Here is a 13,147-nt window from a genome sequence, read left to right as displayed (position 1 = left end):
ACTTATTTTTGATGTTTTGGTATTTTGAAGTCGTATTTGAGGACACATTTTCTTCGTAATTTCAGAAATACCATTTTAAGTTTGAAATGCATTGTTTTATGGACATTTATTGCTTTCTGAAGTTAGCGCAAAATTACCATCTACGATAAGACATTGTTTTTAAGACAAACGGTCAGTTTCATTTGATTTGGAAGACAGCAACGCATCCAGGGTGAGGGGGTGCTTGGTTCTGACCACTCCGGAGACCAAGAAAACAACTTGTATTTTGGGTGTTCCAAAGTTTCAACTCACGCTCGATCGCATTGTATTTTCACGTCACAAGCAACACAAGGCACATCGCATATAAGTTTTAAAACGGAATCGGTTTTATAGGGTAGGAATTTGGTCATGTGCCAACCAAGCCTGAAAAATAATCCAGTATTTTGAAGTATAATATTGCTCATTCAACTGCATGGAATTTGCAATTAAATTAACTTTTTCCAGTGGTTATTCTAAAGACTATTCAATTTTCTTATAAAAAAACTTCTGTTTTTTTGAAAAATGACCTGTAAAAAATAACAAAAATATGATGCACAATCCCAAATAGTACAGGAAACAAAACTTCCACATGGTGATCAGTGATCACAGTGGCATATCAAAACCTTGGCCTTTAAAAATCGGAAATTTATGGTCGTACAGAACCGTTAACATTTTGGAAAAATACAGACCATTTTTTGCATCATGAGGAAGAACTTTGAATGCAAATGCGAAACACGTATTTGTCCAAAATGTGATCAGATAGGTATACACCGGAGTATGGTGTTTGAGTTTATATTTTTAACATTTGTTGCGGAAACTGCTCTGCCTTGGGTTTTATTCTGCAATAGGTCGTAGTATTTAGATAAATATTGTTCTTACAACTAGAAGGTAATTCATGTCTTGATTTGCTTTACGATGTTTACGATCTGAATGAGATCGGCAACAATTAGGAAATATTTATTCTATTCCTTGAATGAATTTCGGCATTCATACATTAAATAACACAAAAAGCATACAGATTACTTTTACTAAATCATCCATAACTGCGTAGTAAAAATTTCTATCTTGTATAATTAATTTTAGAAATAAAATATTCACATTCAGGTTAGTTAAAGGATAATCGTCTTCCAATGAAAGGCCTATAACTCCCATAAAAGACACCTTTGAAGAAAACAGTTAGATTCCTCGGCATTCTTTGTTTTCAAGCTCTGAAAAATGTAGGGCTCCTAATTCTAAAGTGGTCCCGGGCCCGGGACAGAAAGTATTTCCTGGGCCCTTGTCAATGCTAGCCTATATCATTTATACCTTACTTAAGGACTTCTACTTTGAGTAGGCTGTGTTGTCATTATAGACTCAGTGACGCAACTGGCAAAATAAGAAGGTCATTTTACTTCCAAAAAAGTTCCGGCCAGTAAAAGTTGCAATATTCACATCGTTTCAACGTTGCCAAATCTTGAAGTTATAACAGCAATCATCATAATAATAATGTTTTTTTTATGCAGCGCTTTATCCATGACAGATAAGTGTTGCTCTCAGCGCTATACTTACAGTAGAAGTGGGTGAAATGTTGGAAGAATCTTAACTTTTGCTTGCTCGGAGAGAAACAAACTCTTGTCTTGTTCACATTTTTTCATTAAAAGCATACCACGAACTGGTGTCCAGTGGGCCCCTTGGACTAAGATGACATCCTGGTGGTCTTATAGGGCCACGTGGACCTCATTCGCTTTGGGTTACGAGTATTATCTCACAATGAAAGGATGCGAAGTCTTATCCGATGTGTCCAGTATGCAAGATGATGCATGTTTTGCTAAATCTTTGAATGGCAAAGTACATGTTGGAAAAAAAGAAATCCATTTCCACAGCAAATAACGTTGTTATTTCAAAAGTAGGTGATGATGAAATTTGGAAATATTGTAAACATGTGTAGATACATGCTTTGAATGTTATTAAGCCTATTATTTTCAAGTTTTTGCAGATTACAGAATTTGCAATTTTTTATCATTGTCTGTTGTTTCATTATTTTCACTGATTGTTGTGAGCACTGAGCAGTCAACGTGCTGCGGGAAATTAAAGCATTTGACTTTTCGGAGAATTACAATAGTTAGTTTCAGTTTGAACACAGAATGTTTTGTTTTTCTGTGTGCCTAGGCGTTGCGTCAGACAGCAGTTGTGCCGAAGATGGGCCAGTAGCCTTTGTAGGCGATCCATACGATGACTTGCAAAATTTGCTAACTTCAAAGTCAAATTATTCTTGAGCAGGGAGATTCCAAAAGATCACAATTCAAAATTTGCAACGGAAGTTGTCTTCATTATGTTTTCCGTTTAAATGTACAGCCCAATATACCATAAGTGCGTGTAATCAATGCCAAATATGCTTATTGTATACGACACATACGCTGATTAGTTGCCTAACATTGCGCCATCATTAATTGTGCTCAGCCTCTTCTACGACTAGGCCAACTTAAATCGTTTGTATTTGTGTGGTTTGTAGTCTAGTATCATATGAAACTCGTACATTCAGTGCGGAAACGTTACGGAACATCGAAGCAGCAGAAATAAGGTAAGCACAAGATTTTTCCAAATTACTGGCACAGACCATGTCAGAAATGTGAGAGTTTGAAACCACTTGTTAAAGGCAGGAAACTATAGCTCAAAGATAAGTTAAATTCTTTATTTACATCATAAAAAGATGAGGAATCTTTACTTTGGTGGCTGCTGAGTGCTGACTTGATAAGTGTGTCCGTGGTAGACTGTAAGCAACACTTTTCTATCCAATTTTTAATACAAATCAAGTAAGCAATCAAGACACTTAACCACTTCAGCTGCCGAGAGGTTTCTCTTTCGACTCTAGTGCTAGTGCAGGTTTGAAATCGATTCCAGGTCAGGCCATACATCAGACTTTAAAAATGGTATCGATTGTGTTTTTTTTTTTGATAACTCAGTGGGGATAAGTCAGGTGATAATGTGGTGACATTCTAAATCTGAAACAAAAATTAAAAATGAGCCCTATTGCTAAAAGACTTTGCAGCTGTGGAGCTACGTAAATAAATGAGTCGTAACATTATTATTAACCAAGACACTTTGGGAAACTCGTGGTACACTGTACAACAAAGGGAGCAGTAGCGAGAATTAAAACCTTAGTGTCTAATTTCTGGAAAGCATTATCGACTTATACGACGACAGCAAAGACAGTTCGGGCTTGAATTTTTCGCCAAATAGCTGAAGCTGAGCATGCAGCTGATCCCAATAACCTGCAAATTGCAAAATCTGTTTTTGCAGAAAGCATATTCTTGTCATTTTCACAAGATGTTAGATTTTATCAACTAAAAAAATGGCGACCACAACACTGAAATAGAAACCCATCACAGTAACACAGTCAGTGAGAATAGCTATTGCGTTATGCTGAGACGTGCGTCACTACCGCGAGAAAAAATACCGTCCTGCCGGGGTATATAAGCTCGTGTTCAATCTCAGGTATTCATAAAGTTCAAGATAACAGCAGCAGTAACATTAGAAGCCTCATTGTTATGTTTCAGTAAAATACATTTATTGTTTTTAAATTTGTAACAATTATATATTTTTTTAATGTAAATTCTTGCTCTTTGGCGCAGATTTAACATTTTTGAGCGATAACACAAATAGCAGTTAGAAGGTTTTAAGAAAAGATTGAATTAATAGTTGTAAGTTCTTTAATTTCTAACGCTTCAGGTTAAAGACGGTTTAAAGACTGTTTAAAGACTGTTTAAAGACAGGTTAAAGACTTTTACCGAAGTTAACTAAAGTTTTGTTTGATTGTTAATGTTTCTATTTGTTTTTATGCCAGTTATTGCACCTTTATCGAGGTCTTTAAACAAATACAGTAGAAAATCTCTTTTCATTTATTGTTTTTCATTAAATTGTGTAGTTAAGTCATGTTTTTTAATGTCCTATCAGTGTCTTTAAATACAAGGACGATTTTTAACTCAGAAACGTTTTTGTAAAAAATTCTATTTTTAAACTCGATATTTTGTACAACTAGAATCTTTTAGCAATTTTTCTTGTTAATGAAAAAAAAAACCTTACCATAAGATTTGCTTTTTATGATCAAAACACTCATAATTCTGATAAATTGCTTTGGTTGAATATGAAGATATGGATTAATAATTTTTGAAATGCATTTTGAAAGACTTGGTAAAATTATAGGTTTAGTTCAGTCTTCTAACCGGATAATTTAAACTTAATTGCTAAGTAGACCTTCTTAGCAAAATTTTTTTCTGAGGATATTTGAGAATAAATCTGAACATAATAGATTTAATTACAGTCAAAGTTTCAAAAAATTACGGAGCTGCTGCAAAGGCAGAACTAGAAATATTTTATATTTTTCAACTTGATTTAATTACAAAGATATATCTGTAGCTATGTGATACAAAGTGTGTGATTTCATCTCTGTAGTATTTCTAGACCATAAATTCTCATTTTCAAATGGTTTAAATGGCGTTATGAGAAAAAATTGGCAAATATTCTCTGTCAAATGCCACCCGAATGATATTTTATTCTAAAATTACGACAATTCATAACTTTTTTTGTAAATTTATGTCTGAAAACACCAAGATACAGTCCAAAAAATAACTAAGTCTAGAAGCCAATAGAAACAAAAACTTAACTAACTTATTTCAAGAGTAATCTTTTATGTGTTTTCGATTTTATTTTATTAGTATAATATTTTCAACGAGAAAATTGCATTATTTAAACAAGCAAAATTGACAAATCATTTAAACAACAACGAAAACGTGTTTATCCAGTAGGATATATTGCAACCGAAGCCTTATATTTAAACTACCCACAACTGTAACCATTTTCAATGTATTTTATATTTGGATACATATTTATAATGAACTAAAAGTTTACTTTGAGTTAATATTGACCCATTTTTTTTGCAAAACGATTGAGTTTTAAGTCTAAAACATAATCAGCTTTTTTCGATTGGAAAGCGTTTACAGTCGTTTGTAATTCTATTAGTTTAAGTACGTTATACTAATATAGATTTGCAGCCAAAACGCGAAAATCTTTTAAAATCAAATCAACTTTCCGTTAACTTGGATACGTCGTAAAAAAGTGACAAAAGTGAACTGTGGCTTTTTGCGTAACCGTATTTGCGTAATTAAAAAGTGAATTAATTTCCCAACGTAATCAACGGTTATAATTATTAAAGTTTTTCAAAAAATGCGTAAATGCGTCGATTGACAAATTTCCACGGTTTCTGTACCAACGTACACTCCGTTGAGTTGAAGGCATCGCCATTGTGACGTTCCCGTGATAGAAATAGCTTCACCTACGCATGCAAAACGTCATAATAACGGGTTGTTACCAATGAACGTCAATCGTCTTTCATCTGCTCCTTCTCATTCTCCGCTCCTCTTTTTTGTTTCTTTTTTTCTTTTTTAAAGCCAGAAAAAAACGATTGAGAGAATTGCCGACTCATATAAATGAGGCAAGAAATTAAGCAGTCAGTAGAACTTGTTGCCAACATCTCAGCTAGCACCTAAGAATCAGAAAAGATGTCTAAAAATGTGTAGAATTTCTTGTAGCAATAAAATGCAAGCGGAAACACTTTACAATTAGTCCACTCAAGTGTGATGCAAATATATAGCTTCACTAAAAGGGCAATTGTAGATGCAAAGCATAACTTAGATATAGCTTTTTAGACAATTGTTCAACGCAGTTGAGTATTAAAAAGCAAAACATGTGATTACAATTTTAGTTTAAAAAAGTAAAAAAATCAGTTTTGAAGTTTTCAGAATAAGATTTGCACTTGAATGAAATCAAGAGGTTGTAAAAGCTACCAAACATAGCTCATACTTTATCAATCACAATTACCACTATTCAAGTATAGACTGCATATCTGATGCTAACCCGACAAACTTCATAATGCTCTCACGTCATACAACTATTTGGTATTTCAGGTGTTAACTTTGAAAGCAAAATGTGCCTTTACTTGCGTGATTATAGCTTTTGATCGTGCTGGAAGCCATAGCTAAGTCAAAAAAACGTGCATGCTAAAGGCAACATATGTTTAAAGGGTATACCTACCAGTATAAAAAATCGTTTCGTGAAAGTAACTAGGCAGTTAAAGCAATGTGGTATAAAGTTTTGTTTAATTTGAGAAGTGTTATTTATAAGAGCTTACTGACTCAATTTATTCAATGAAGTCCCCTTTGCACTATTGCTTGGCTGAGGCACATTATTCGTTCTTTTGCGGTTTGGTGTTGAGGTTAGCTTTCGAGCGAGTATGGCTGTTCAATTACAACTAGATTTTTTCAATTCACCTCATCATATTGAAACATAAAACGTTTGGACCTACTGCAGGTGAAAATGCGCATTGGAAAAAAGAAAATTTTAACTTGTAGAAGCAATAGCAATGCTATTTTTTCTTTTTTTTTAATGAAACTAATATCTTTTGTTTGTTTTATAGTGCAAATGCAATAATTTATTTAAAAGAATTCATCAGTGTTATAGCTGTTTTGGAATTATCCATTGTACGCAGTGCGCATTGCAAATTCGGTTCATTGTAACATCGATGCACTACAACGGATTTACCTGAAACTGAAGCTTTTAAAGTCGGCCAACGAAAACTTTTTTCACCGAAGTCAAGAAAAAGATTTTGTTTTATCCATGTCCACGTAAGTTCAAATAAAAAGACATTGTCAATGAAAACTATAAACCTTTCATGTTTTTATACTAAATTATTTAGTTTAATGCAGGACATTGAATGCAGCACAACGCCAACCAATAACGATATTACCAGCAACTGTTATCTAATATAATTGTTATAAAGAGTTAAATCTTGTTTTTTATGTAGTGTTGTTTGAAGTTAATCAAATTTTGATGAGCATTCTTGGCAACAAGCAGTAGTTTTTTCTAATCCTTAAAAGTATAGCAATTAACTAAAATTTTGAAAGTGACTAACACTTTTATTTTGTCTACACAGCCTCATTATGCCAAACGCTTTCCTCGGTAATACGACGATAGATCAAGCAAACGGATTTTCAAACTTCAGCTCAGACCTTGCTTATTCTTCGCAATTCGACGTCAAGTCTCTCTGTGAAAGTGCTGATCAAAGTCAAACTCTTCAGCAACAACTAGCGGTCAATAATTTTGAACCATTCAGGTAAAAAACTATAAAAATGTTTTCCAAACAGCTTGCTTAAAATTGACTCTATAATTTTACATATTCGAGAAGCGTGAACAACCAAACGAAAAACAAGAACTTGTTCTGCCAATGCTTTAAATATTGGTGAAAAAATCTTCTCAAATGATGCATTTGGAAACCAGGCAATCTTTCTTTAAAACAGATTTTAGATAAATGTTTCTTGCAATGGAGTTAATTTTTTTTTATCTGTTTCAGGAGCGATTACCAAGACTTTGTTCAACGCTCTCCTTCTTCGTCTTCTGCTTCTGAATTTATGACGTCATCGCACTACTCGATCTCCACCGGAACAACTCCTCTTCCATCTTCCACTCCAGAGTCTGAATCTTCGGTTTTGTCTTATTCAGGAGAAACTATGTCAGCCACAGCTGTGTCGTCCTACATGGGACAGCAATGGGAGCCTAAAATTGATTCTTACAATCCTGGAATGCTTGGAAAGCAGCATTCCATTACGCAGGATAATAATGACGTGTGCGCTGGATCTCCAGGACATGTTAACCAACCCCTGATGACCGTCCCTGAGATGGAGATTCTTGGTTCAGTTTCGCCTAGTCTATCAAGCAGGTCTTTAAAGCAGAGAAACAGAGGAACGAATGCTACCGGGTCTCGGAGAAGCTCGGCTGGATTGATTGATCAGCGTAGCCACAGTGGTTCATCTCAGATGATGAATGAACCGACATTTGTAGCTTACTCATCCGAGAGTTTTTCTGCTACAGACGAAATGATGCAGTCTTCTCCTGGAATGGAAAACTCCTTGTTATCACCAATGTCCGAAAAGAATCAAGTTGTGGCTTCCACATCTTCTTTGCTAAATATCCCATCTTCTTCTCTTCAGTCGGTAAGCCCTGCTTATTCTCATCATTCAGAGGATATTCAAACCGAATGCAGAAATCCTCTCACGCCTTCTCTTACGATGCCATCAGGATACTATCAGGACAACTACTCTCCGCATAAAGTCCGCAATGCTGGTGCAAAGTATGGACAGGAATTTGGCATGGCACTTCAATCTGGCAGTGATTTGTCACATCACAAGCAATATCGTCATCACTCCTTCTCTGAGGGAAGACGATCTTCCAATATCGCTTCTTCGTCACCTCCAACCATCCGAGAGAGTTACGGAAGGAGTAACTTCACAGATGTGCCGTCTTGTGCAGCCAATTCTACTCTTTCTAGCATGTCAGCATTCAACAAGAGCACCTTTCCTACCTACACTGAATCTGATACTAAACCCTACTTGATGAATCACGGTGTTCATTCTAATGTTTTGTCTGCTCATCTTTTGAAGAAGAGCATTTCAGTTGGACCTGAAGTTACTCACATCAAGCCTGAGTTTATGACTCAGCACTCCCAACCTCTGGCATCTTCTTTTGATGAAGGACTTCCATCATCTCATGGAATTAAGTATTTGAGGGGATACGATGAACACGATCCTTCTTTGGACACCAAACGTAACTTCATTTCAATGCTGAACTCTCCAGCGAATTCCTCCAACAACTACTGCGATGCAGAGCAAGTCTCCAGCAGTTCTCCTCAACGAAGCCCAACTGATCTTTCAGTGAGTAGCCCCCGAAGTCAAGCTGAGTTTCAAGCGTATCAACAGCAGCAACATGTTGCATTTGATGAAAAACTAACTAGACATCTTAAAGATCAACAACAAATCACTGGATTGCCCGACATTTTCGGGTCTCCATACCGATCAATAGACAGAAGTCCTTATCTTCCTCAAGAAGTTACTACAAATGCTTTTACAAATCAATTACACCCAAGCCTTGCAGCCTCAACTCTTATTAAACAAGATAGCGAGTCTGTTTACCCGAGTTCTTTGCCTTACAATGGACAAATGTATCTTTCTATTCCAAATGCTTCCAACTACAACCCGTTCAAGAACCATTATTCCGCTCCAGAGCATCATCATTCGTATCCCGGACATTACGACAGAGTAGGAGGAGTCAGTTCTCTTTCTTCTTCCTCTTCAGTGCGACCATCCAGCGAAGGATTGTGTGCTGTATGCGGAGACAATGCAGCTTGTCAACATTATGGTGTGAGAACATGTGAAGGATGCAAAGGATTTTTCAAGGTAATTAACTCATATGATATTTTTGCTGTTTTAATGTAAATTAAAGATCCTAGCTGGGAAATTTTAACAATTCTGTTTGTATCCGGGCTACTGTAGCCTATGGAGTGGTGATCTTCTAAACTGCTTGACATTGTCTTTGTGACTGTAGCCTAGCACTAATTAACAATTTTTGAAAAACCCAAGCACTGCATAAGTAGTAAATTTGTAATTTTTTTTACAGAGAACTGTCCAGAAGAAATCTACTTATGTATGTTTGGCTAATAAGAACTGCCCAGTTGACAAGAGAAGACGCAACCGATGTCAGTTTTGTCGGTTTGAAAAATGCCTTGCTGTTGGAATGGTTAAAGAAGGTTAGTTTAGCTTGTTTTTGAAGCAGGTTTACTTAATGCAATGTGTGCATTGCAGCCACAACACTTGATCGAAACATTTGCAGTCCAATTCTGACATTAAAGTGATTGCTTGATATTGATTTTTTGCTAAATTTCATTGTAATTATAATAAACAAATTTTAACAATATTGTGTTTTTACAGTTGTTCGTACCGACCACCTGAAAGGACGAAGAGGACGCTTACCCTCAAAGCCAAAGGGGCCCAAAGACCCAGTAGCCCCACCATCACCCCCAGTCAGCTTCATCACCTCCTTAGTTCGTGCCCATGTTGACACTAACCCCGCAATCTCCAATACAGATACGACCAAGGTAAATATTTCGTTGCCGTAACATTTTAACACCTACCTTTGAAGGCAGTGGGATGGCGCAGCGGATGCGACTTCGCTTTCCAATAATGCAAACCTGGTTCGAGTCCCGGCTAAGCTGGTTGTTGAAAACACCGCTCACCTCTACCTAGGGTGTAATAAATTGGGTGGGCATAATTGCTGAAAGAAACGCGGCCGAGAAAAAGGAACTGGCCGCCTCTACTCTCCTTAGTGCCGATAGCTCAGTACAATGAAACTCTTATCTTCTCATACCCGACACTTGAATCAATTATTGGACCACCTTTACCTTTGAAAGTTGCTGTGATAAAGATTTGTTGAATTATGAAGTAGCTACATTGCAATATTTTTTTTTGTAAAAAATAAAATTACGACACGTATTTTATATATATATATTTTTTTCAGTACCGCCCACCGGGTATGCCACCTTGTTCTCCCCCGTTGTCTGCAGCCGAAGAAACCAACAATTTCTACGACATTTTGAGTTCCTGTGTTCCCGTAGCTCGTCAATGGGCAGAAAAAATACCGGGATTTTGCAATTTGTGCCAAGAAGACCAGACTATTCTTGTTGAAAGCTCTTTCATGGAACTCTTTGCTTTGAGACTTGCATACAGGTATGACCCCGTGTTATGGCATTTGTACCACTCTTTCTGTGTGTATTTATAGCCTGAACGTGTGCCAATTTTTTAAGAGATAACAAGAGTTAAGTAGCCATGCAAAGCAGTGCCAGTTTTTCATGGAACCAAAGCACTGCCAACTATTTAAAAAGTATTTGAATGAATTGGAACTTATCCAAACTTTGTTTCTCAGTAATGCAATTCTGTATAATTATCTCTTTGTTCGCAGATCTGAAATCCAAGAAGGAAAAATGATTTTCTGCAACGGCTTAGCGCTTCACCGTGACCAACTGTACAGAGGTTTTGGAGATTGGATTGACAACATACTTTCTTTTGCTTGTTCGTTGTCTGACTTAAACGTTGATATTTCATCTTTCAGCTGTCTTTTGGCCCTCATTCTCTTTCAAGGTGAGTTTCTTAAAAAACACATGTTGAAGTGCTACGTTTGAATGACTAAAAACCCAGCGATTGTGTGCCAAAAGCAACTGATTGTTTCTTGGTAATATGATGTCACCGCTTTTCAATATCCAGTTTAAAATCTCCATTTCTTAATGACTTGATGGTGTTTAATAGTTTCTGGCACAAGAAATGGTAAATTTTGAAAAGGTCATAATACATTGCTGTTGTCACAGATCGACCCGGCTTACGAGATAGCAAGAAAGTTGAAGAGTTGCAGGGAATGGTGATCAATAGTCTTAAAGAGCACGTCAGCAAGAGCATCATCACTGCCGACCGTCCAAACTACTTTATGAAGTTACTTGGAATAATGCCAGAACTTACGTCGCTTGCTGCCTTAGGATCAAGGAAGTTATATCGCCACAGCGCTGAATTCCCGACTATCCCATTCCCTCAAACTCTACAAAGGACCCTTGATATGCTATCAACTGTATAAATGGTACAGACTGTGCATAAAAATGACATTTTTCTTGAGATTAATTAGGAGAAGAGAAGACGACAGAGTTTTATCACACGAGTTGACTTGCTAAAGATGTGCGGTGAAGCTGAATAGTTAGAAAGAGACTTGAAGTTCAGCTTGTGAAGCTATGTACGTTCATAAACATTTGTCTTGAACTTTTTCATATTGATCTTATTTTAACGCTGGAATACGTTGCACCATCATTAATGTGTTTGGGAAGCTGTGCTTTCTTGTGTATGACCACTGCCTTTATGACAACATTTTATCGTGACACTGACCCTCAAAACAAAGATTGTTTTTGATTGGGCATGAAGAAACTATATGTTTCAAGATGAAACTTTCGAAAAATTTATTGGTTGTATTTGTTTTTAAAAAGTTCCCAAGAATCAGTGACTTAAAGAAATTTATTTGCACTTTAAACTTTTATTTGACAAGCAATGGCCTGTCACAATGCTAGTTTACACTCTTAGTTGCATTCCTTTAAGTTTCTGTTAAAATGGTTTAAAAAATTGACTATATCACTAGCCTGGGCTGCTGTGCATGCTCTGTTGAGATTTCACTTCATTAGATTACACTTGAGATGTATTTTGCTACTTGGTTTTTATGATGCAGTACAAACATGTGAAATTGTATTTATAGAAAAAATCACACCGCAAGGTAGCAGTAAAGTTGCATTTTTGTATCAATATTATTGGCAAATGTACGCTTTTATTGAAAAGCTTTTTAGTTTTGGTCCCATTGTTTTTGAAGTCGGTTTTGTACGTTATTTTTACAATATTCTTTAATTTATTTCATGTTTGGTTGATAAATGTTGTTGCAATGAAGACGATTTCACGTCAAAATTAAAACTAAATTTATAAAAACTACGAAAGTTCTGTCTCTGTCTTTTGAAGGTTTGACGATGACATTTTGTGGGCGATGTTTTTGATGAACGCCGTAACCTATTTATATTGTTTCAAAAATAAACTCTTTTACAATTGACTCAAATGTTTTCAAACTTCTTCTGTTCCTTGTAGCAGTAAAAAAAAAACAAGAACAAAATTGAACTTGGTCAGTAGATAATACTTTTCTTATTGGTTCTAAAGTACAGTGCATATCTTAGACGTATAAGAGAGCATTCAGTTTCGTAAGCCATAATTACCGAGAAAAATTAGCTTCAATCTTTAGTTCGTTGTGTTAGCCAACTAAAAATAAAAAATGGAAATTGGTTCACGAAAGAAATCATTTATTTAGTCATAGTTTTTAGAAAATTGTAGAAAGAATATTAGCGTTTTATTTACATATCCTACATAAATTGTAGGAAATTCCGTTATTAACTCCTTGAGATAATTTTCTTCGCACGGAATTGTGCATGGTAGGAAACAAAAAGGCTTAGGTATTGCTACTTTGTGGTAGGAGGTAGCTACATTATTTGTAAGCATCACTTTGTACTTCATCAAGGCGTAACCGAATGCTCACTGATGGTGCAGAAAGCTATATGTGGCAGACATTTTGGGTTGGGGTTTGGCAGAGAGTGCTGCCTGTGAATGTGGTGAAATGCAGACAGCAGCCCACATAAACAAAGATTTATTGCTGTACACACAACCTAATGGCATAGAGGGCCTAGACTCTATTAACAACT

General features: G+C 36.0%; 1 protein-coding gene across 2 annotated transcripts; it reads left to right on the top strand.

The window, feature by feature from the left end:
• Positions 1-5,590: 5,590 nt before the first annotated feature.
• On the top strand, positions 5,591-12,507 carry LOC145773978 (uncharacterized). 2 transcript variants are annotated; one of them, XM_082585107.1, is made up of 8 exons: positions 5,591-6,677; positions 6,986-7,165; positions 7,406-9,281; positions 9,502-9,631; positions 9,813-9,979; positions 10,399-10,607; positions 10,840-11,018; positions 11,243-12,507. In XM_082585107.1, exons 1-8 carry the CDS (start codon positions 6,670-6,672, stop codon positions 11,500-11,502), a joined length of 3,009 nt encoding a protein of 1,002 aa, XP_082441233.1. In that variant the 5' UTR covers positions 5,591-6,669; the 3' UTR covers positions 11,503-12,507. The 2 variants fall into 2 exon arrangements, with proteins under 2 accessions (XP_082441233.1, XP_082441232.1); XM_082585106.1 differs by having other exon boundaries at positions 5,592-6,677; positions 7,403-9,281.
• Positions 12,508-13,147: the final 640 nt, after the last annotated feature.

Source organism: Aplidium turbinatum, chromosome 7 (assembly GCF_918807975.1).
Source record: "Aplidium turbinatum chromosome 7, kaAplTurb1.1, whole genome shotgun sequence".
In the NCBI taxonomy this organism is placed as follows: Eukaryota; Metazoa; Chordata; class Ascidiacea; order Aplousobranchia; family Polyclinidae; genus Aplidium; species Aplidium turbinatum.
Note: the sequence above shows the minus strand (reverse complement) of the source record. Positions and strands in the feature narration are given on the sequence as shown.